General features: G+C 35.4%; 1 protein-coding gene across 4 annotated transcripts in view; it reads left to right on the top strand.

Annotated features, from left to right (window-relative positions):
- The window catches only part of MFSD8 (major facilitator superfamily domain containing 8), a 37483-nt gene that overhangs the window by 7776 nt on the left and 4100 nt on the right, over positions 1–25607 (top strand). For 3 of the 4 annotated variants that reach the window (XM_025268042.2, XM_025268043.2, XM_044930415.1), the window contains exons 3-9: positions 3981–4024; positions 10601–10841; positions 11672–11785; positions 13982–14126; positions 14845–14900; positions 18489–18597; positions 22832–22966. In XM_025268042.2, coding sequence (XP_025123827.1) covers positions 3981–4024; positions 10601–10841; positions 11672–11785; positions 13982–14126; positions 14845–14900; positions 18489–18597; positions 22832–22966 — 844 coding nt within the window. Of the gene's footprint in view, positions 1–3980; positions 4025–7542; positions 7735–10600; positions 10842–11671; positions 11786–13981; positions 14127–14844; positions 14901–18488; positions 18598–22831; positions 22967–25607 lie in introns of those variants that run through there. The other variant, XM_044930416.1, reaches the window with a different exon arrangement.

Genomic DNA, 25607 nt, shown 5'->3' with positions numbered 1-25607 from the left:
ATCTGAGTTAATTCAGTGTCTTGTTTCTTAGAAATAGCTGCTGTGAACATGAGTGTGCAAATATCTCATTAACATCCTGCTTTCAGTTCTTTTGGGTATATAAGAAGTGAAATTGCTATATCATATGATAATTCTATTTTTAATTTTTTGAGGAACTGCTATACTTTTTCCCATAGCTGCTGCTGCATTTTACATTATCATTGACAGTCATGGTCCAAATTTTTCTGCATCTTCACCAACTCTTATGTTTATTTAATAGTAGTCATTCTAATGGGACTTCCCAGGTGGCTCAATGGTAAAGAACCCACCTGCCAATGTAGGAGACTCAGGTTCAATCTTTGGATAGGGAGGATCCCCTGGGAAAGGAAATGGCAACTCACTCCAGTATTCTTGGCTGGGAAATCCAGTGGACAGAGGAGCCTGCTAGGCTACAGTCCATGCAGTCGCAAAAGAATCTGCACAACTTAACAACTAAATAGCAACAAGTCATTCTAATGGGCATGAGATGGTAGCTCATTGTGATTTTGATTTGCATTTCCTTGATGATTATTTACACTGGGCATCTTTTCATGTGCGTATTGGCCATCTATATATGATCTTTGAAGAAATGTCATTCAAGTCCTTTCCCCATTTTTTAAAAAAATAATGTTCTTGTTGTTTTGTTTTTGAGCGGAGCCTGATGGGCTGCCATCTATGGGGTCGCACAGAGTCGGACACGACTGAAGCAACTTAGCAGCAGCAGCAGCAGAGTTCTTTGTATATTCTGAATATATTTGCAAATATTTTCTACCATTCTAGGACTTTTTTTTTCACTCTGATGATTGTGCCCTTTGTTCACAAAAGTTTTAAATTTTGATGTAGTTCAGCAAATCTGTTTTTTTCTTTTGTTGCCTGTGAACCTCATTTAACTTTTATATTGATACATACAAATAGTAAAGTGCTCAGTCATGTCCAGCTCTGTGACCCCATGCACTACACAGTCCATGGAATTCTCCAGACCAGAATACTGGAGTGGGTAGCCTTTCTCTTCTCCAGGGGATCTTCCCAATCCAGGGAACGAACCCAGGTCTTCTACATTGCAGGTGGATTTTTTACTGGCTGAGCGACAGTGGAAGCCTGAGTGAAGTGCAAAAATCTTAATTTATATAGCTTGATGCATTTTAACCTATTAACATTACTTTTGAAAATATATTTACTAAAAAGTTAATCTTTATTAGGAAAAAAATTAAGAACTGTAATTGTGTTAAAATGCTAAGGAATATACATGTTTTTTCTCAAATACTATATATATATAGTATTTCTTAATACTGTGATAGTTTTTTTTTTTTTTTTCTGTGATAGTTTTTAAAGGAATGTTTTAGGGGATTAATTTTTTTTTTCCCCAAGCTTGGACCCTCTAAGTCAATAGGCACTAATTTTGCAACTGGTTTCTTCCTGAGATGGATTTAATGGTCATTTGACTAAATTTTTTTCCATATTCTTTCTATTAATACCGGGTCGTTCTCTTGTTGCTGTCACTTGCCAATCTTCCTTATGATTCAACATTGAATAAAAACAGATTTTATATAAAGCTAAAACTAAAGAAAAATACAAAATAAAGGATATTTTCAATATTTTATTGGTTGTATATTATTATGATCTCTACAATTATCAGGAAAAAAAATGTTGATTCAAATCGTCTTGAACAAGTATGTTAACAGCCTGACAATGATGACCAGTAAATGCAGGACATCAAAACTGATCACTTTAATTTATATTGGTAATTTTTTCTTTATTTTTTCTGTCAATAAAATCCTTAAGAAAAGCAAACAAACAAAAAATTGGCTTGAACAGTGATGTTTTCTTATAAGATGTCCACAGGGGAACAACTCCAGGTGACCCTCCCTGGCTCTGCTTCTGAATAAGTATTTTGGTTTCACTCTCTTCTGCGTATGGCCTTCATCCTTAGGCTATGGCAGGGATGCAGCAGCACTTCCAGGTGTCAGTCCTTTCACAGAAATTTTTACTGACTGAAAGGGGCTTATTTTTTAAACCTCCAAAGACATGAGGAGTCCTTTCCTGGAGGTCCCAAAGTAGACCTCCCCTCGTTTCTCAATGATCAGAACAGGGTTACCTGTTAACTTCTAAACCCATCATCAGCTAGAATGTTGGGACCTAAGGATTGACCTTCTGGAATTTGGGGTGGACACAGTGTCCTCTAAAGTCTGTGACTTTGTGAAGGAGGATAAATACTTGAATACAACCAGGATTCTATCAGGAAGTGGGGGGGGCAAATGAATGTTGTTTAGGTAGCAAGCTCTACAACAATTGTCTTTCATTTAAAACTTCTAATTTTTTAGTACTCAATTATCTAAAACATAAGTAATAATTTCAAATTGAACAGCAAAAAAAAATTTAACTTTAGATTTTAATTGGCTTAATTGGTTAAACATTTTACCTGTTTACAAGTTTCTTGATTGTGCAATAGTAGTCTTGTTTTCAAATATTTGTTGACTTTTTCAACCCTGTTTTCATCGAAGTCATTGTGTTAATTCAAAATACACTAAAATGAAACTAATAATTAAATTATTTTTTAAGTCAGACTTTTCTCAAATCTGGTGCTCTGTGACAACCTAGAGGGGTGGGATGAGATGGGAGGTGGGAGGGAGGTTCACAAGGAAGGGGACGTACGTATACCTATGGCTGGTTCATGGTGATATATGGCAGAAACCAGTGCAATATTGTAAAGCAATTATCCTCCAATTAATAATAAAAAATAAACCAGGCTTTTAAAAAAGGAACGAAGTACTGACACTGCTGCAACATTGATGAACCTTGAAAGTATTATCAAAGAAAGAAGCCAGACAAGAAAAACGCATACTGTATGATTCTGTTCATATGAAAATCCAGGAAAGGAAAACCTATAGAGACAGAAAGTAGATTTCTGGGTTGCTTATGGCTGTAGGGGAGAGGATGGAGGGTAACAGAGGATAACCAAGGGGTCCAGGCTTTCTTTTTGAAGTGACTGTGGTATTCTAAAATTGACTATAGTGATGGTTGCAGATATTTGGAATACTAAAACCCATTGAATCATGCACTTGAAATGGGTGAATTCTACGTGAATTCTATCTTTTTTTTTTTTAATTCTATCTTAATACAAGTTTTAAAAAAATAGCTTTGATATGATTTTGATTGGATATGCCTAATATTTAAAATTGACAAATAGTATTGGAGTTAATCATTGCAGTTGTGTATGTGTTAAGTCCTTTCAGTCATGTCCGACTCTTTGCCACCCCATGGATTGTAGCCCTCCAGGCTCCTCTGTCCATGGACTTTTCCAGGCAAGAATACTGGAGTGGGTTTCCATGCCCTCCTCCAGGGGATCTTCCCGACACAGGGATCAAACCCGGGTCTCTTATGTCTCCTGCATTGACAGGCAGGTTCTTTACCAGTAGCACCATCTGGGAAGCCCAATGATAATCATCGCAGTTATCAAGCAATAAAAGCTAGCAGAGACAATTTTCTTTTACGGTATGCCCATCTTGAGGAATCCTGGTTTTTTTTAGCCACTGTCCCCTTTAAAGGTCATTTTCCCTCTTCTTAGTCCTCTCTACAGTCAATTATTTCTCTCAAATAAAACAGATTACAAATTTAGCATTCTTCTATAACAGAGTGGCCTTTCCTCCATTCATTTTGTGCTGTAAACACTTAACAAAGCTTTCAGTAATTTTCATCTATAATAAAGACATGTGAATAAGGAGAAATATAGGTCCTCTGCTTTTTTTTATGATAATTATAGTGAGGGACTATAATTATATATATATTTTCAAGTCTTAAGTATTTATTTTTCTTCTGATAAATAAAATCCCATTGCTTGATAAATTAACAGTTGTGGTAATATATTTGTAAATTCAGAATGATGTTTTAAAATTCATGTTCAAAAAATTGTATCTGTAGTGATGAAATTGTAAATATAAATAACAGAATTTGCCTCTTCACAGGATTTTCTATTGTGATAATGTCAATATGGCCATATCTCCAAAAGGTTTGTACACTTCATTCTTCTCTTAAGTAGCTATAGTAGTAATAACTCTTACGTAGTTTTCTAGGGAGTCTCTGTAGTATTCTGATTTAATCTTTACTAGAATAACATGAGCATAATTCCTCTAAAGAGGGTTATAAGTAAGGTGACCATATGCTTTATTGTGCAAACCAGAACACTCTTGAAGTGAGAAGAGTATTATAGCAGAATATAGGATTATATCCAGCAGTCCTAGGCAAACACAGATATATGTGTACATGTGTGCTTGTGCTCAGTCACTTCAGTCATGTCCAACTCTTTTTGCAACCCCATGAACTATAGCCAACCAGGCTCCTCTGTCCTTGGGATTCTCCAGGCAATAATACTGGAATAGGTTGCCATGCCCTCCTCTGGGAGATCTTTCTGACCCAGGGATTGAATCCTCGTCTCCTGCGTCTCCTGAATTGCAGGCAGATTCTTTACCCCTAAGCCACCTGGGAAGCCTTTAGATATATGGTCACGTCCTTATTAGCCATTTTCCCATCCTCTTCATACCCCTTCCCTGATAAAAAGGAAACTAGGTTAGACATAGTCTGAGTTCCTAAAATGTACACATTTCATGCTTTCCGATAGAATTAATTTGGGTTGTCAGGTGACATTGTGGAATGAATTGACAATATACATATTTTGATGCTGTGGTTACTGTCAGTAATGCCTAACGCGAGTCCTAGATGGGAAGGAGAGAGTGAAAAGAAGATGAAAATTTGGTGGGTACCCTGACATCAATTGATCATCAAGTCCTGTCAGTTCTACCTTTTAAAAAATATATATTTGACATGTAACTGCCATTTTTATCTTAAAATTCCAGTAATGAATTTATTAAAAAATCAGTATTTAAGTTGGAAGCATAATTAATATATAATATTTCAGTCAAGGTTTCTGAAGGAATTCTTCTTTAATTCCTAATTCCTGTTCACTCCTTAACTTGCTACAATGTGATTAACTCCTCTGGACCCTGAAACTGCTCTTGATGAGTTCTTCAAAGACTTACTCACCAAATAAATATAGATACTTTTCAGTCCTTACTTGAGGTGACATTTGGGTAGTGCTTGACACTGTTGTCCTTTCTCTGCTTCTTGAAACCTTCTTTTAGCTTCCATGCCATTGCCCTAACTCTTTATTCTTAAATTATTTTGTGTAGTTTTATCAACTTGCTCCTTATATTTTGGTTTTCTCTAGCAGTGTGTATGTGTGTTTCAACCTAAATCCTGAGCCTTGGCCCACATTATATCTATAGTGAGTTTTAGTTTCATGAGTATTGCTGCTGCTGCTGCTAAGTCACTTCAGTATTGATTTCATGTAAAATAATGTTTTAATCAGTTAAAGTTAATTTTCAAAATGGCAATGAAAATGTGGTACTAAATCACTAAAAAGTAAAATTAGTATTTTCCTTCTATAGTTCCTTTAAAAATAGCATAAGAAAATAGCATTTTAAGTTAATAATGATAAAAACTACTGTCCCTCACCTTGCTTTGGGTTAGAACGTTTTCCTATGTGCTTTTATGTCCCTTTACCGTTAACACTTATCATTGAGTGTTGTAACTGTGTGTTACAGAGAGTTTACCTAACTTCCCTGGTAGGTTGTTAGAATGGCTGGAGGGCTTCACAAAAATACTAGATATATTTGATGACTGTTTAGAGTTTAAAAATTATACTGTATTAAAAAATCCAAAATGAAATACAAGATGTCAATAAATTTTTTATGCCTGCTTTTTTTGCATACTCAGTTGCAAAATTTATTAGACACATGTACTTGGATGAGCCTAAGATACTTTAGATCTCTGCACATTTTCCTCCTTTTTTTTTGGAATGATGTTTTCTCCTGCATTTCTCCTTTCTTCTGCCATTCCCTTCCTCCCTTCTTCTCCACTATTTTCAAGCCTTTGCTCCAGTGTCCCCTCTGGAAAGCCTTTCCTTACTGTCCCTCACCTCACTTTGGATTAGAAGGTTTTCCCTTGTGCTTCCATATCCCTTTATCATTAACACTTAGCATTGAGTGTTGTAACTGTGTGTTACAGAGAATGTACCAAACTTCTCTACTAGGTTGTTAGAATGGCCGGATGGCTTCAACAAAAATACTAAACATATGTGATGAATGTTTAAGGTTTAAAAATTATACTTATTCAGTGGTAAAGAATCCACCTGCAATGCAGGAGACCTGGGTTTCCTCCCTGGGTTGAGAAGATCCCCTAGAGGAGGAAATGGCAACCTACTCCAGTATTCTTGCTGGGAAAATCCCATAGACAGGAAGGAGTCTGGTGGGCTGCAGTACATGGGGTCAAAAAGAGTTGGATGTCACTGAGCATGCAAAAACACACATAAGGAATTTATTGACATCTTATGTTCATTTTAGGTTTTATTAACTTTAAATTCTATTATGCTATCTTTAAGAGAAATATAGGAAGAAAAATACTAATTTTACTTTTTAGTGATTTAGTGCCCTAGTGTCATTGTCATTTTCAAAATTAATTTAAACTAATTAAAGCTTTATTTTACATGAAATCATTACTCATGAACTTAAAAACTCTTTCCATACTGACAGAGTTATTAGAGTTAGAGTCGTATATTTCACAATTCTGGAGCAACATCTTCTGTGCTAAAATATATATTTCCATATATCAAAACTCTTGATTTCAGTGGTCTCTGTGTCTAACCTCAAAATTTTCAAAAAGAAGGTATTTGCACAATTAGGTCAACTCAGCATAATACATTGAATTTTTGAAATTCACTGCTTTCAGCAAATATTTGAAATCTCTTCAAAAGAAAAATTACTGAGGTCACGTGAACATATCACTAGTTCTTTGGCAATACAAATATAACATTTTCACCCAAAATCTTGTGAATTAATTTTGTCAAGTTATTTCATAATAGTATTAATATTATTATAATAATTATAAATAACTTACTGTGTACCGGGCACAAACATGTAAATTATCTTTTGATTTTCTTAACAACTCTGTGAGGTGGTTATTATCACTCCTGTTTAACAGATAAAGAAACTCAGAGAAGTTATGTAGCTTGCCCAAGATCACACAGCTAGAAAATGGCAGAATCAAGCCTATCTGAAACCAAAATCTGACTCTACAGTACTGTTACCTACTACCTTAAAACTTTTCATTCTTTCTCTTTCTAATTTTATTTATTGAAGTGTAGTTGATTTACATTTTAATTTTAATGTTTCAGACATTCAGTAAAGTAATTCAGTTACACACACAGACATACATATGTACATACATATATATATTCTTTTTAATTATAGATTATTACAAACTATTGAATATAGTTCCCTGTGTTATATAGCAATTTCTTATTGTTTATCAAAATTTTCATTATTAATTTGAGGTTACTATCTCTCTTATGATAATATGTTACCACATATTGCTTAGCTTAAAAGTCATCTCTGAGAAAGATAAAAAGCTGGGCCACCCCCCTTCCCCCTGCCAGTGAAAAAAAACCCAAACAGTAAATTATCTGTCTGAAAGAAATTTGCTACTACTGTGGATCTCTGGCTTGTGCTTGTGGCCATGGCCGATACACTGCTATCAGCTGGATGATTCCTTAGGCTGTGTTGCCCAGCTGCTGCTGCTGCTGCTAAGTCGCTCCAGTCGTGTCCAACTCTGTGCGACCCCATAGATGGCAGCCCACCAGGCTCCCCCATCCCTGGGATTCTCCAGGTAAGAACACTGGAGTGGGTTGCCGTTTCCTTCTCCAACGCATGAAAGTGAAAGTGAAGACACTCAGTTGTGTCCGACTCTGTGTGACCCCATGGACTGCAGCCTACCAGGCTCCTCCATCCATGGGATTTTCCAGGCAAGAGTACTGGAGTGGGGTGCCATTGCCTTCTCCGGTGTTGCCCAAGTTGTGCTTAATTTCCAGGAAGACTCATGTTCTTAAACCTAGATTTTGAATTGGGATGATGGGTTATCTATAGGTCCAGGAACATAGTGGGAGTACTCATGGATGAATTACAATAAAATATAATAATAAAGCTGACATCAGTAAAAATAAAATGCTAAGAAATATTAATGTTTTTATTGCATAGGTGACATTCATTTAGTGCATACTATATGCAGATATGGCTCTAAGCACTCTACATGTATTGCCTTGAATAATTCTCATAACAGCTCTGTTAAGTTATCCTTATTTGACAGAAAAAGAGTTAAAGCATGCTGGTTTTTCCCCCTCAATCAAAAATGCAGGATTTTTTGGAATCAGATGAGTAGAACTTGATTTGGAATCTGATTGATGGCAGGGAACTGTTTACTCAATTTGTATTCATATTGCCTCACACAGGTTTTATCACAGAGAAGGCCTTAATAGCTGTAATTGGATGAATAAGCAATAATCTATAAGTAAATAATTGAGGGGGCTTCTAGGTGGCACAGTAGTAAGGAATCCACCTGCGAATACAGGAGACATAAGAGATGCAGGTTTGCTCCCTGAGTCGGGAAGATCCCCTGGAGTAGGAAATAGTAACCCACTCCAGTATTCTTGCCTGGACAGTTCCATGGACAGAGGAGCCCGGTGTGTTACAGTCCATGGGGTCGCAAAGAGTCCTACACAACTAAGCACACACAGCACAGCCCAGCAGATAGTTGAGAAGGCTTGGAACACATCTCAGCTCCCATGGCAAAGCTTTAAGATTTCTAGAACTTTGTCATTATTATTAACATATTTAAAGAAGAATATTTTGAAATTCAATATATGCTTTGTCTTTTCTTTTAAAGAGAAGCTAACAGATCTGACTTTCACTGATGTGTGCAAAATCAAACAAGTTTACAGATAAAAAGTGTGTGTGCGTGCATGCAGTTGTGTGCTCATGCACAGGGGAGAGAGAACTAGAGAGGGGGAGAGAGGCAGGCAGAGAGAGAGAGAGAGAAGGAGTGAGCAGGGGGTGTGCTAGACATACACAGACAGACATGGGGGTTAGGGAGATGTTGCTAATCCAGACCAAAGAGATCCTGGAAGATTTTCCAAAATCAGTTATATCAGAATTGAATTGGGAAGGCCCTCCAGAAATTGACCACCTGAAGGAAAGATCAGGCCCAGGGAGTAGGAGGTTAGAAAGGCCTTCCTGATGGAAGGCGCAGTAGAGAAACCTGTGCAAAAGCCTGGAAGCAAAGAGCTTGACTCATTTTGGAAACTTTAAAAAGTTCTGTGTGGCTGGAAGTTAGTAGCTGGGGAGGAAGCATGCAGAGAGATGAGGTTGGAGAGGAGAGACAGTGGACAGCTAGTGAGCTAGTTTTTCATAAGAAACAGTTTAGACTTTATCCTGAAAACAGTATGAGGGGGATCATTAGAGGTGGCCAGAGGGCTGGAAACAGGATGCTGTTATTACCATGAGGGAGAAGCACACAGGAGCACAGCTAACAGTTCAATTACGAAATTGAACTTTCTGTTGTAGTATAGAACCTGTATCTTCCAAACCATTTTACTTTCCTGTTACAATTTTAGCAGAATTCTAACAGAGTGCAGTTTCCCAGTCATTGTAAATAGTATCCAACTAAAATAGCTGATATTGTTGAAAGTGTTACAGGCACCTTCAAGAATCAGTTCACTTCTGTCCATGCAATGGACACTTGAGAAGACACTTTTATCCTTTTGCTTTCAAATTACTAGACATCTAATGTTAAAGTTTAGTTTTCATTGCTTTTTAAATAGTTATATATATGACATGAAGTTGTTATACTTATTCACTCTTATTTCTCATCTGTACAAACAAAAAATATACCTAAATATCATTATTTTCAGCTTTTTAAAAATACCTTTGGAAAAAAAAGCCGATGGTTTTTTTTTGTTAAATAGTTCTATCATTTAACCTGCATATGTTTAACCTTATGTCCCAATATATAATGGTTCTTACTTTTCTAAATTATTTTATAACCTACTGTATATAAAAACAATCTTCTGATTTATTCCATAGTCCCTTTGTAAGCTAGAATACTCTAGTTTCTTGAAAGTATTTTCTGAGTTTTAATCATTTAGTTCTTCCCTCAGCATTCATGGTATGTAAATCCTCTTTGGTAGAATCCTGGATTGTCGATGCTGAAAGGAAGAATTAGTACTAGGTTTAATGAGATAAATTTTATTTGGAATTTGATTACTGTGTGCAGTTAAAAAAGATAAATTCAGAGTCCTAACATAATAATAAAAAAGCTAATAAACTGTAGCTTATTGAGTTGCATTTAGTTGTATTTATAAGAATTAAAGAATGGCATATAAATTTTATGATGCTATTGTTAGGTATATAATATGAATATTTTTTAACAAGATTTTTTTATGATGCAGAATTTTTATAATTATTCTAAAAGATGAAGCTTCTTAAGCACTTTTCCTTGTGTAGTGAATTGTTAATATAATTAATGTCAGAAGCTTGAATTCCTTTACTATAAGTAGTAGTGTTATAAGACTTATGTGTTAGAATTATTGATTTTATTTGTTTTAATAAGAAATGTTAAATGGTCAGAAAAAATTTATGTAGCTTTTTAACTTTACTTTTCTTGGATAACAATTCTTAAAGCATATTTCTTTTTTCTACAGATTGATCAGACTGCTGATGCAAGTTTTTTGGGCTGGGTTATTGCTTCATATAGCCTTGGCCAGATGGTAGCTTCACCTATATTTGGTTTGTGGTCTAATTACAGACCAAGAAAAGAGCCTCTTATTGTTTCCATTTTCATTTCGGTGGCAGCCAACTGCCTCTATGCATATGTCCATGTTCCACCTTCTCATAATAAATACTACATGTTGGCTGCTCGTGGATTGGTAGGATTTGGGGCAGGTAATATGTATGCTTATATATTTTTTTATTGTTTTGTTACATTCATCCTCACATTCATGGCTCTTTCTCATCTAGGGTCACCTCTTCTCAGTCTCCTATACCTCATTCAACATACAGATGTCTCATTGCAAATATGTTTCCTATCATTTTGCCTTTTCTAATGGTGTTGCTGTTACTTATAGTTTCTCTCTTCTGTTCCCCTGGTTCTTCATCTTTCAAGATTCAGTTCAAGTTCTGCATCTTCCGTGAAGCTTTCTTAGGCTACCCTACCCCTTAACAGGTCTTTCCCGTTAACATGTCTCTGGCATTTGCTTATGTACCTTTTTGTACTGTTTTCATCCTTTATCACCAACTAGGTAGTAAACTTGGTGTAACTAGAGACAAATGACCACTTTTAAAAATACTCTGTAGCCCTAGCAGTGTCTCTTCAGGAAGTTTTTTTGAGTTAAATTGTTAGGATTTCTTTTTCTGTTTCTTATGTCATAGTGTAAGTATGCCGAGTGTGTAGCAATTAGTAGTACTCCATTCACTCAATTCTTTCTCCGTATTTAATGATGAAAAAAATTTTAAGGTTCCTGTAATGCTGTTTTTTTTTTAAATTCATTCAAATCTTTAACCGTTTTTTCATATTAGTAAAAGTAATGGTTTCTATTAACTGATGCATTTATTGACTCTAAATGCTTTGTATTATCATGAAGAAGCAGTGACTATGCTGCAGATTAATTAATATTTCTTCCGTATAGAGCCAAATTAAGTTGAATTTTATAAACTAGAAAATATTTTCTTTATTTTTACTTTACTTTCTTTTGGATTGTTGTGTCTTTTCTTAGGAAATGTAGCTGTTATTAGGTCATATATTGCTGGTGCTACCTCTCTTCAGGAAAGAACAAGTTCCATGGCAAACACAAGTGCATGTCAAGCATTAGGCTTTATTCTAGGTCCAGGTAGGTGTTCTTCAGTTGTCATTACTTAGATTTGAATTGGGTAAACTTTTGAAGTTCAAATGTTAGATGAAATCCAAGAAGAAAACCCCTGTGTGTGTGTTAGTCACTCAGTTGTGTCTGACTCTTTGCAACCCCATGGACTGTAGCCCACCAGGGTCCTCTCTCCATGGGATTCTCCAGGCAAGAATGCTGGAGTGGATAGCCATTCCCTTCTCTAGGGGATCGTCCCAAGCCAGGGATCAAACCCGGGTTGTAGACAGATTCTTTACCATCTGAGCTGCCAGGGAAGCCCATAAAACCCCATAGCAGATGGAAAAGGAAGGGAAATGATATTTTTTAATCCAGCTATGAGGCTATGCTCTTTATATGTGTTAACTCATGTTCCACTAAATTAAGTATTAGTCCCCATTGTACAGAATAGAACACCAAGGCATAGAGAATATAAGTAAATTATCCAGGGTCATCCTGGATAAATGGGAGGCATGAGATTCAGTCCTAATTCTTGGAATCCAAAGTATGTTTTGTCAGGTTATCATTTAGCTTGGCATCTCAGCAAGAGTTTCCTTTTTTTTTTTTTTTTTCCTGTTTATTAGAAACAGAGTTCTTTTAACTGAAGGATTTGAGTAAAGTTATAGCAAGTTCTTTACCCTTTTGCCTTTTGTCCTTACCTTTAAAGAAAATTTACTAGTCTGTTCTTTCCAAGCTTTCATACTTTAGCTGAATATAAAAGTATGTTAATGAGATTTAATATTTCTGTAAGACCAGTTAATTTTCTGCTAAATGAGTATAGGAATTAATTTTTATGCCTATAACAACATTGAAAAGACATATTTGTCCATGCTTTTAATATTGCAGTTATAAATGGCATAAATTTGAATGTAACTCAGTTTACTTCATCATCACCCCAGGCCCTTCTGGTTTCCATTATTTCTTCTCTTTAACAATAGAGAATCTAATTCATCATTCACCAAAATCTAATATTTCAGTTTAATGTTCTGGAATAAAATATAAGAAGAGATCTTATTTTAAAATATAAAATACAAGAGGGCGTAGTCTGGCTCTTTTTAAATTTGCCATTCTCCCCTCAGTGTCTAGCATAGTACCTGGTATATAGGCTCAGGCTCTCAGTAAATATTTTGACCATCTAAAAAGCATTTTAAAGATTATTCAGTAAAAAATTTTGATTAAAGATGAGCAGCTGAAGCCTAAAAAGATGAGACGACTTCTCCAGTAATAACCACACCACTAAGCATGAGCATTTATTCACTGCTTGTGGTTGTTGCTGTTTAGTTGCTAAGTCATGTCCGATTCTTTTGGACATTCAGTTCAGTTCAGTTCAGTAGCTCAGTCATGTCCGACTCTTTAGACATTAGCAGACAGATTCTTTACTACTGAGCCACCAGGGAAGCCCATTGACTGCTTACTATGTGCTAGATATTGTTCTAAGTGCTTTAGGTGCAGTATTTTTCTTAATTTTCACTCTAAGGCTATGTGTAAAGTAATGGCAGAACCAGATACAGAATCTAAATCAGGAGAGTAAACATACTTTTCCAATCCAATTTTTGCCACAGATCCAAGTCGAAAATGATATTAAATATATAGTTTAAATACTTTATCCACAGTAATATTTAATAATATTAAGTTAAAATGTGGCATTTTCTTATAATGAGATTGGTTAAAGTTTAATAATTTATTTGTGGAATAGATTGTATAATTTAAATATCCTCAGTCAGTTCAGTAGCTCAGTCGTGCCCTACTCTTTGCAACCCCTTGGACTGCACCACTCCAGGCTTCCCTGTCCATCACAGAGATCTTTTTTTTAAAAAAGAAGATACACATTATGTGAGGAGTAATCCTTTGTGAATGTCTGTACATCAGTGCTTCTCACCCATTTTTTACATCCTTGTCTTCCCAAAGGAGGCTTTTTAGACTTTTTTCTCCTAATTATTCCATCCAATGAAATTTTAATATCACATCTGTATCATATATATTTTTTGTACTGTACCCATATCTGTGTTTTATACAGAAAAAGTACATTTTTTGTCTCTCCCCACCAAGAACCAATTTTCTTGCTTCTTGAAATCCATGTTGAGATTCCATACAGTATTTCCAATTTTGTGGTAAATGTTTTTCATATTTGTTTTATCCTATACCTCCCATGTAATAATTCACATGTACATATTTTGTTTTAATAAGTTTTTCAGACTTGTTTTGCACTCATTGGAGAAAAGGGCGTGACGTGGGATGTCATTAAGCTGCAGATAAACATGTACACAGCACCAGTTTTACTGGGCGCCTTCCTGGGAATTTTAAATATTATTCTGATCCTTACTATATTAAGGTAATTAGATAGAAATGATAAAACTACTCTTGTAGATTGTGAAATTAAATAAGCATTATCACTATTGAAGAATTATTTCTGTGATGTCTTTATTTGGTTTTTGATGTCTCTTGTTGTACTTATATTTTTTAATAAGCAAATGCATGTGGTACTCTTAACTAAAATAATGGATGATGAGTAAGAACAGATAATAAATTCTTTGAAGATTCAAAGTTTGGTCTTGATTTACTAATTATAGGTTTCTAAGTAAGGTAATAGCATGAAAGCAACATTTTAAGTAGATTAATGATTAGTATCAACCTTAGATACAAAAATTCCTCATAATATGTATTTCTTATCTTTTATATATCAGAAGAAATTTTATAAAACTACAGAAGTTTTGTTACTATATATTACTTTGGAGTGTTTTATCCAAGAGTCCACAGATGTGTTTATAACTCATGTTGAAAACCATTGGAAAACTTCAAATACTGATTAAGGTAGCTCATGTGTGCTCTTAGATTAATTATTTTTTCCATTTTATATGATAAAGTAATACAGTAATAGTTGTAACATATCATTTTAATTTTATTAGGTATATCATAATAATTTCATTACTCAGAAGGCAGTAAAAGAAACTATCAGAATGTGAAAAACTAGAAAGCTAATAATAAATTTAAACCATTCATCTATTATACTAAGCCTTTCATGGATACAATATTTATGTTTTTCTTTTAAGAGAACATCGTGTGGATGACTCAGGACGACAGTGTAAAAATATTAATTTTGAAGAAGGTACTATTAACCTGTTTGATTAAATTACTATAATATTACAGAGTATTTCTAATGATTCTATCTGTTTGATATTTACTTGAATCTTATTTCTGAGGACAACACAATGGGTAATTGGGGAAGGTCTCCAGAGTTGAAATTTACCTAATTTATTATTTTTACAAAGGCATACCTGTATCAGTCATTTGGTGTGCACAGCTGGCAGGGTAAAACCATTGCTAAAAATTACTTCATCTTGTTTTCCAAGAGCAATATCCTAAAATCCTTGAGATCTTTGAAATGAATCCAGTAGTTTTGCTACCAAATGTATCTTTCTGATTCAAGTATTTCTTTGTTCACTTAATCATCAGTATAAGTATGGTTTCTCTTTTGCATTTTTATTCTTTCGGTATACTCCACAAGTGCACGTTTTCATCCTATAGATCTTTCTCTGGCCCATAAATAGGTACCCAGTGTGGTAAGTATGTATAGTTTACTAAATAAACCATTATTTAAGTACTTCTAGTTATACCCTCTTTGGGGAGTGTCCCTTCGTGAAAAAGAATGCAATTTAGTCCTTGCCCTCAAGGAGTTTATAAAGCTTTGGAAAAGACAGTATTATTTTGCTGAGTTCTTTGATAGGCATTTTATTTAATTTTCACAGCAAAACTACTGGAAGGTAAAGTTAAAAGTAGTTTGGTGGAAAGCAGAGTGATGAGAAACTATAGCAAATTTTGAACTAAGGAAAGCATGATGTTAGTCAGATTCCAAGTGAGGCTAATCCAGATAAGTGAAGACCTGAACTACAGCAGTAATTGAGAATGGAGAAATGATAGATATGAGCTTTCAAAGAAAAAAGAAAATCAAGATTCTTGACAGGCTGGATAGGTAATGCTAAACAATGGAGGAGGTTGTTGAAGATGTCTGCTAGGGTTTGATTCCAGATAGTTGAAAGAATGAGAGAAAAAGAATTTAAGAAGGGATATTGGCTGAAAAGACAAAATGATTTCAGTTTAGATCAAGCCAAATACAGTGCTACTCTAGGAACAACTGAAAAATTCCAGAGGCATTTGTAATTTTGATGGTAGAAACCAAACCTAGAGATAGAAATTTGGGAGACATCCAATGAAAAACACTGTAGCAAAAAAGAGAAAGAGAAAGGAGGAAAGGAAGGTATAGATGGATCAAGTGTGGCAAAATATTGTTGAATGTAGGGCATAGATGGATAAAAATATGTTTGGAATTTTTCAAAAGAAAGAATGCATGGTGAAGGAGTACCAGCAGTGGGAATAAGCTACTTTTGGGAACAGGTGTAAAATTGGATGCTAACTTAAAGGACCTATCAGATAAAGAGAAGGAGCAAGTTAAAGAGGATGTAGTTGGGGGCCGAGAAAGGGAAGATACACAAGAAGCGAAATCTTTCACAAGTTGAAGGAGATAACCATATATAGATCCTTGCTTTATTGACTTTAATATGCTTAGAAAGCACCTGGGAACAGTGTGAAAACGCAGACTGTTTCAGTAGGCCTAGGGTGAGGCCTAAGTAGGGAGAATCTACATTCATAATAAGCTACCATGTGAGCTGATGCTGCTGATCTTCGAACCACACTTTGAGTAGCAAAGACCTACAGCTACACTGTCCAGTGTGGTAGTCACTGGTCAAATTTGACTGCTTAAACTTAGTTACATTTAAGAAATTCCTGGAAATTTCCTGGCATTCCGGTGGTTGGGACTTGGCACTCTCACTGCCAGGGTCCTGGGTGTGATTCTTGTCAGGGAACTAAGATTCCTCAAGCTGCACAGTGAGGCCAAAATAATGAAGAGTAATCTTAAAGAAAAAGAAATTCCTTATTTTCACCATCTCACTAGCTACATTTCGGATTTTTGTTTTGTTTTGTTTGTGTGTGTTTGCTTGCAGTGCTCTGTGGCTTGCAGGATAGTAAACCAGGGGTTGAACCCAGGCCACAACCGTGAAAGCACTGAGTCCTGACCACTGGCCTGCCAGGGAAATCCCACACTAGCACATTTCAGGTGCTCAGTTGATGGGTATATGTGACTAGTGGCCGACTGTATTGGACAGCACAGAGAAAGGACATTTCCATTATGTCAGGGTTCTGTTGGACAGCACTGCTCTGAAACACAAATGAGAGTTTTAAAAGGAGTGATCTATTATGTTTCATAAGATTTCTAGGACCTTCAAAATAATTTTTATAAAACAGATGACTTTTAAATTTCAGTAAATATTTAGATGAAATATATCAGGTTTGTTCCTCTTATTAAAGGTGTTATCATGGGATCAGGTTTGATTTCCAGTTACACAGTTTTTCAATCAATACGTTAGTGTAGTGTTTTCTTAAAATTCTTATGATACCTAGTTAATTCCCGCAGTTTAGGATGCATCATTTCTGAGTCTCCCCACTAAAGCTAGCACTGGTTGGAGGCTGTGGAAAACTAACCATCCATTTATAAACTATAGTCTAATTTGGGGCAATGTTGGTATTTGATTCAAAGGATTAAAGACTGGCTTAGGTGGTAATTGAGAATCAGGGAGGTCTATCCAAATAATTTAAGGCCCACAGGGACCAGAATCTACCCCAGAAAAGGAACTGGACAAAGATGACTGGTTTTCTTTGTGTAAAAGGGAGGTTATAACCCTGTTTTGAGTGTTCAAGGTGCCTAATTGCCCACAAGTATAATAGACTGATATTGGAAAAGAAACTCATTCTCAGGAATCTTGAGATATAAAGGCAGGCACTACTATGAAAAAAAATATAGAAATTTGCTATGTCTTAGGAAAGTCACCCCCTGCTCCTACTTCTGCTGTGCATACACTTAAAGATAGCATAAGTAAATATATTCTTGTATTATTTACCTCGTTTACTCTGAGTAAGTAGGTAAATTATTAAAAAAGCATGATGGATGTATATAAATACATGTATGTAACTTCATATTTCTCAATTATATCAGATACAACTTATATTGAGTTTGTTGCTTAACTTCATAGTTCAAGATCAGTGAATATCTGAACTCATTTGCCTTCCTAATTTATGAAACTGCCATCAAATCTTGGTAGTTCTTTGCAAAAAATATAAATGGTAATGTGAGGACTTTTAAAAATTCTGGTAAAAAATGCAACAATATTTACTAATACTAATTCACTGAAATTTAGAATATGTATCCATTGAAGTGAATCATAGAACTGAGAACTGATTTAGTAAACTATTCGAGGTCTTCATGATATCCTTGTAAATTTAAAATTTTAGTAAGGTAGAAAAAAATTGCAACTGAAATGTACTTTGCATGAGATGATTTTATAGAATTCTGTGGACATACAATTCTCTTTTTGAGAGATGCCAAATAGAAAATCTGAGTATTTCCTATAGATAACAGAATTGAAATGTATGTCTTAGAAAGAAAATTCACTTTAATTTTCAATGCCATTTAAAAATTATTTCTATCATGTAAATTCTGTTACTTTTAAACTATTTTGAAGCCTAAAAACCATTTTAAATGTTTAGTCATTGAATTTTCTACGTATAATTTTTACATTATTTTAGTGTCATGAGAAAATTAAATATGTAAGTAATATAATTTTTCTTTTGTTTACTGTAGTAAGTACAGATGAAGTTCAAGTCCCCCAAGAAAATATTGATCAAGTTGCTGTTGTGGCCACCAATGTTCTGTTTTTTGTGATTCTCTTTATCTTTGCCCTTTTTGAAACGTAAGTTTTTTTCTATTTTCATCTAAATCAGATTTATAAATAACCTGTATTTCTTTATGCAATATTAATCAGGCTTATAGATATTCTCAAAAAGCTTATGTAAGGCATATTTTTCTTATGATGTAAAAAGGCAAGTATAAATTATTTGCCTTTTAACTTGAATGTAGTTAATTCTCTGTCGATAAACTTACTGCCTTATAGTGAGTCTGTTTCACTATTCTTCCTTTCCTTTGAGTTTTATAATAAATATAGTTACAAAACTGTGTATTAATTTACTTTAAGCTATGTAGCTCCCGACTTAGGTATATTGGATTCAGTCTAACTATTTTAACTCTATTTCAGCTCTAATCCTGAAAAAAACTTGTATATCCGCCTTGTGTAGGCTTTGTTGACCTACATAAGTTATCATATGGCTTTATTTTTAAAATACTTTTCCATTATATTATTAAAATAATACATTCTTGTTAAAAATATTCCAAACACTGCAACTGTATTTCCATATCCACTACTTTCCCTGGAGGTAGCCACTGCTAATACATCAGTGTGTGTTTTATTTTCCTAACAATTTTTTCTATACAACTCTAAGTATTGAGGTTTGTGTGTATGTGTGTGTCCATTAAGGCAACATAGAATATGTGATAGTATCATTTGACAGCTTGGTATATTCACTTACCAATATATTGTAACATTTTTATCCTGGTATATTTTATTTCAGATCTACTTGATTTTAAAAAAAATTATTGAGATATATGAAAGTTTTACCTCATCTCCTTTTGTGGGCATTTATTTTATTATGGTGAATATTGTTGTTCAGTCACTCAGTCATCTCTCTGTGGGTCCATGGGCTATAGCACGCCAGGCTTCCCTGTCCTTCACTATCTCTCAGAGTTTGCTCAAACTCATGTCCATTGAGTCAATGATGCCATCCAACCATCTCATACTGTTTCTCTATTCGGCCCTCAATCTTTCCCAGCATCAGGGTCTTTTCCAGTGAGTCGGCTTTTTGCATCAGGTGGCCAAAGTATTAGAGCTTCAGCTTCAACATCAGTCCTTCCAATGCATATTCCGGGTTAATTTCCTTTAGGATTGATTGGTTTGATCTACTTGCTGTCCAAGGGACTCTCAAGAGTCTTCTCCAGTACCACAGTTTGAAAGCATCAATAAAACTTTTTTTTTTTCAATTTTAAGGATTTAATTTATTTCTTGTATATTTATTTCCCATTAATCCATGTTGAGCCATGTTAATGGTGGTGGTTGTTGTTTGGTCGCTTGGTTATGTTCAACTCTCTTGCATCCCTATGGACTGTAGCCCTCCAGGCTCCTCTGTCCATGGGATTTCCCAGGTATGAATATTGAAATGGGTTACCGTTTCCTTCTCTGGGGGATTTTCCCAGCCTAGGGATTGAACTTGCATCTCCTGCATTGGCAGGCAGATTCTTTACCACTGAGCTACCAGGGAAGCCACGTGTTACTGGACATGTATTAAACTTTTAGTCTGCTATGATTCTTAGAACTTTTCTGCCATATTTTATTTATTTTTTTTAATTGAGATCAAATTTGTATATAATAATGTACTTGTTGATTAAGGTATACCATTTTACTTTTTGTTTTGGCTGCAATGGGTCTTTGTTCCTGTGCGGGCTTTCTCTAGTCACAGTGAGCAAGAGCCACTCCCTGGTTGTGGTTCGTAGGCTTCTCATTGTGGTGACTTCTCTTGTTGTGGAGCACAGGCTCTAAGGTGCCAGCCCTTCAATAGCTATGGTGCCTAGGCTTAGTTGCCACACAGCATGTGGAATCTTTCTGGACCAGGGCAGTCAAACCCAAACCCTGCATTGGCAGGTGAATTCTTTACCACCAGGCGTGTCCCTGTTTTAATTATTTTTAATTGTACAGTTCAGTGACATTAAATACATTCCCAGTGTTGTGCAACCATCACCACCACCCATCCCCGGAACCTTTTTATCATCCGAGACAGAAGCATGACTACACCCATTAATCAGTAAGTCCCCATTCCTTCTCACCCAGCCCTTGGTTGCCTCTATTCTACTTTCTTTCTCTATGCATTTGCCTATTCTAGATACTTCATATAAGTGAAATCATGCAGTCTTTATCGTTTTGTGTCTTGCATGTTTCACTTGGCATGATGTTTTCAAGGTCCTTTCATGTTGTAGCATGTGCCAGAATTTTACGCTTTTAATAACTGAATTATTCCATTGTATGTATATACCAGTTTTGTTTATCCATTCATCTGTCAGTGGAAATTTGGGTCATTTCCACCTTTTGCCTATTGTAGATAATGCTACTATGAACATTAGTATATAAGTATCTGAGTCCTTGCTTTCAATTTTTTTGGGTATATACCCAGAAGTGGAAAAGCTGGATAATATGATAATTCTGTGTTTAGCTTATTGAAAAACCACTGAACTGTTTTCTAAAGCAGCTCATCTGATTTTAAAATAAAAAATGATGATGTTAAAAAAAAAATGGTGATGTTCTGGGACTTTACTGGTGGTCCAGTGATTAAGATGCGATGCTTCCAATGCAGAGGATGCTGGTTCAAACCCTGGTCAGGGAACTAAAATCCCACATTCCATGTGGCCAAAAAAAGTGATTTTTTCCTGAGATTTCTTTTTTAACTTATTTATTCATATCATGCCTTATGGAAATTTCTCTTTTTCCAACTTTTCTCTCTTTGATGTTGTTTGCCTGGTTAAATATTGCTGTAAAAATCACTAAGGTAAATGGAAATGCTCTAAATCTGCCCAAAATAGGTAATGCCTGGAGTTCTAGAGCAGAGTAAATAAAGGTTCACTGAGAGGCCATGACACCAGCAGATGCCCCTTCCTAACGGAGAGGATAGGCTGAGGAGAAACTGCTGATGGTCGTTACTTCCCTCTGGAGCAGTGGCCACTCACCTTGGCTGCATATTGGAATCACCTGGGATGCTTAAATAAACACCAATGCCTGGGTCCTATGCACCCCACCCAGGCTCTTATTTGGGTGTAGTCTAATAGTGGAGATATTCTTTCCAAGAGTCCCTGGCATTCTGATAAGAAGCCAAGTTGAGAGGCACTGTATTAGGAGACTGGATTGTTCGATTTAAGTCCTATGTCATGAATCAGTCTAAGGGATAAGCTATAGGGCCTCAATTTTCCTTTGACTCTGTTTAGTCACAGCCCTTTATGTACATCCATATCTTTGTTAGAAAAAATATGTCCCATTTGGGGTAATTTTGGTAGAGCTGAAATATGGATGGCTGCTATTATCAAGCGGAGAAGGCAATGGCATCCCACTCCAGGACTCTTGCCTGGAAAATCCCATGGGCAGAGGAGCCTGATGGGGTCGCTAAGAGTCGGACATGACTGAGCGACTTCACTTTCACTTTTCACTTTCACGCATTGGAGAAGGAAATGGCAACCCACTCCAGTGTTCCTGCCTGGAGAATCCCAGGGACGGCGGAGCCTGGTGGGCTGCCGTCTATGGGGTCGCACAGAGTCGGACACGACTGAAGTGACTTAGCAGCAGCTATTATCAAGACATGTCTACCTTGTCAAATGTTTGCAGAAGCTTTCACTCTTGTTCTCAAATAAACTTCCTTCTTTTGGAAAAAAAAAAGTGATTTTTCTTTTTTTTACAGAATGACTATTTTAAATATTTTTAAATTCTTTTTGTAGCAATTAACAGAAGGAGATAGAAAGTCAGAAAAGAAGATTGTCAAGGAAGGAGACAGATAGTCATATAAAGGAAGAGTATCCTTAGATGTAGGAAGAAAAATATGTGCATTCAAAGTTAAGTTATAAAAGAGACTGAGGAAGAGAAAAAGCAATCCCATAAGTTTCTCATAACTTAATCATAGTAATATTATTTCATTGGAAAGAGACCAATTTAAACCAAAATGCAACCGTGACTTCATTCGATAGGAATTATGGTTTGTTTCCTTTTCCTGTTTTTCAAACTTTTTGCAGTGTGGATATGCTACTTATATAATTATAATAACTATTAAAAAATAAAAATGCAAACAGCCAAACTTAGTAGCCTGTGTTACTGTGATATTATGTTACAATAAAATGTCCTTAAAATGTGTTTAAATTTTTGTTTATGTAGATCTGATGTCATTGATAAAAGGGATACAAATTCTTAAATGTGTTGGTATCTAATAAAGCTTACTATTTCAACTTTAACAGTGACTAAGGTTTAAATAAAATGAGAATGATTTATTTTTTGTTTCTATTAGCATTGTGACTCCGTTAACAATGGATATGTATGGCTGGACCAGAGAACAAGCTGTATTATATGATGGAATAATACTTGCTTCTCTTGGAGTTGAGGCAGTTATTATTTTCATGGGGATAAAATTACTTTCCAAAAAGTAAGTTATGTGTCTTTGTTTTTATTTCACACCTGTTTTTTTTTTAAATAAAACATGAAACAGATCTAATGATGTAAGTGAATGTATCAGTAAAATAATGTGAATCTTTTTTCTTATTTATGAGTTTTAGTCCTTGAACGTTTGCAAACATTTAAAATTTATTAAAGTAGCGTATTTCTGTACCATGTAGAAGATATTTTGGTAAAGCAAGAATATCTTACAAAGTGAATAATTGTCTTCTAATGTATCTTTTGTATATTTTATTTAAAGTATCTCTGTAAGTGTATTTCATAAAATATTGTTCTTCTATGTGGTAATATATGTTATACAACAAGAAAGATTAATGGTTAAGTCTGGAAAATTCTGGTTAAAATAATCAAACTCCTTTACTCTAAAACTTCTAAATCTTCAGTATATATACTATATCATCATGACAAATAGAGAATGTAGCATTTCTCAAAGTTAATTGCAACTTTGATCATAGAACACTTTTTTAGTTTTTTTATTTTTAAAATTTATTTTTAATTGAAGGATAATTGTGTCACAATGTTGTGTTGGTTTCTGCCATATATCAACAGAAAATAATAGGCACAGGTTTACATATGTCTCCTCCCTCTTGAACCTCCCTCCCAACTCCCATCCCATCCCACCTCTCTAGGTTGTTACAGAGCACCAGGTTGAGCTCCCTGTGTTATAAAGCAACTTCCCATTAGCTATCTGTTTTACATATAGTAATGTATGTTTCCCTGCCACTCTCTCAATTCGCCGTCCTACCCTCTCCTTCCTCCACTATGTCCATAAGTCTGTTCTCTATGGATCATAGAACACTTTTTTAAAGAAGCATTTTGCAAAAGTAAACTGTAAGAAAATTCTTGTATAAAATTTAGTTCATTCATATAGTCTGTGGTGGCATGTTTAGTTGATGAATTCAGTTTTAACAATTTAATTATTCCTGAATACTTTAACAATATAACTTTAATAAACTTCTAAGATCATTTGACAAATACTGAGTCAGTGCATAGGGTTGGGTGCTATGGGGAATACTACGAAGATTCTTGTCTTTATAGAGCCAAGAAAGAGGCCAAATACAGTGGAAGTGAGAAATAGATTTAAGGGACTAGATCTGATAGACAGAATGGTGACTGCAGCCATGAAATTAAAAGACGCTTACTCCTTGGCAGGAAAGTTATGACCAGCCTAGACAGCATATTCAAAAGCAGAGACATTACTTTGCCAACAAAGGCCTGTCTAGTCAAGGCTATGGTTTTTCCAGTAGTCATGGGTGGATGTGAGAGTTGGCCTATAAAGAAAGCTGAGAGCCAAAGAATTGATGCTTTTGAACTGTGGTGTTGGAGAAGACTCTTGAGAGTCCCTTGGACTGCAAGGAGATCCAACCAGTCCATCCTAAAGGAGCTCAGTCCTGAGTGTTCATTGGAAGGACTGATGTTGAAGCTGAAACTCCAATACGTTGGCCACCTGATGTGAAGAGCTGACTCATTTGAAAAGACCCTGATGCTGGGAAAGAGTGAGGGCAGGAGAAGAAGGGGATGACAGAGGATGAGATGGTTGGATGGCATCACTGACTCAGTGCACATAAGTCTGAGTAAACTCTGGGAGTTGGTGATGGACAGGGAGGCCTGGCGTGCTGCAGTCTATGGGTTCGCAAAGAGTTGGACACGACTGAGTGACTGAACTGAGCTGAACTGAAAAAGGCCAATATACAGATATAGGCATAGACATCGATTCATATTCAGTTAAATAATAGTAGATGTATTACATCTTGCTACAAAGATAGAGTGTCTTGCTGATATTCTTACAGGTTATCTAATTTCATACCTTCCAAGAGCTTGTATTCTATGGAAAGCCAGTAAACACAAGTATGGAATCAGGTTATAATAAATAGTATAAAGAATAGAGCACAGGAAGAGAATGAAAAGTGGCATGGGTAGTGTTTTGATTGGCTTCTCAAGGAAAGCAGCTCAGTTTGAAGTTACATCCGGGTTGAGACTTCAGTGAAATCAGAGAATAGCCATTTCAGGGGCCTGGAACTCTTGCCTCAGAAGACTGACCTTCATAAGATTAAGGAACAAGCAGGAAGGCCATTTTGGCTAGAGCAGAATGAGAGAAATGGCAAATGAGAGGAGATCAGGTTGGAAAGATATGAAACCTTGTAGGCATTCTGAGGGTGATGGGAAATGTTGGGTTTCTTTTGTTTCAGCAACCTTTGGTCTTGTTTGTGTATTTCACATTTTATTATGGAAAATTTCTAACATATGCAGAGGTGTAGAGAGAATCATGTCCTGAATGTCTAACATCTATTATCCAGCTTCAACAGTTATAACCTTGGATAATCTTGATTCATCTATACCACTCCCTATCCTCTACACCTAGATTATTTTGAAGCTGATGTTAGACATCATTTCATGTCTTCCATAAATATTTCAGTATGTATCTCTAAAAGTTGAAGATGACAACATTATCACATCTAAAAAAATTAACAGTGATTTCTAAATATCATCAAATATCCAGTGTGTATTCAGATTTTATACACTATCTTAATTTTTTAAAAAATTTGTTTTGTCTTACATTATTTTATAGCTTACTCACTTGACTCAGGCCCTTGTGTTTCTTAAATCTCTTG

Source organism: Bubalus bubalis, chromosome 17 (assembly GCF_019923935.1).
Source record: "Bubalus bubalis isolate 160015118507 breed Murrah chromosome 17, NDDB_SH_1, whole genome shotgun sequence".
Classification (NCBI taxonomy): domain Eukaryota; kingdom Metazoa; phylum Chordata; class Mammalia; order Artiodactyla; family Bovidae; genus Bubalus; species Bubalus bubalis.
Note: the sequence above shows the minus strand (reverse complement) of the source record. Positions and strands in the feature narration are given on the sequence as shown.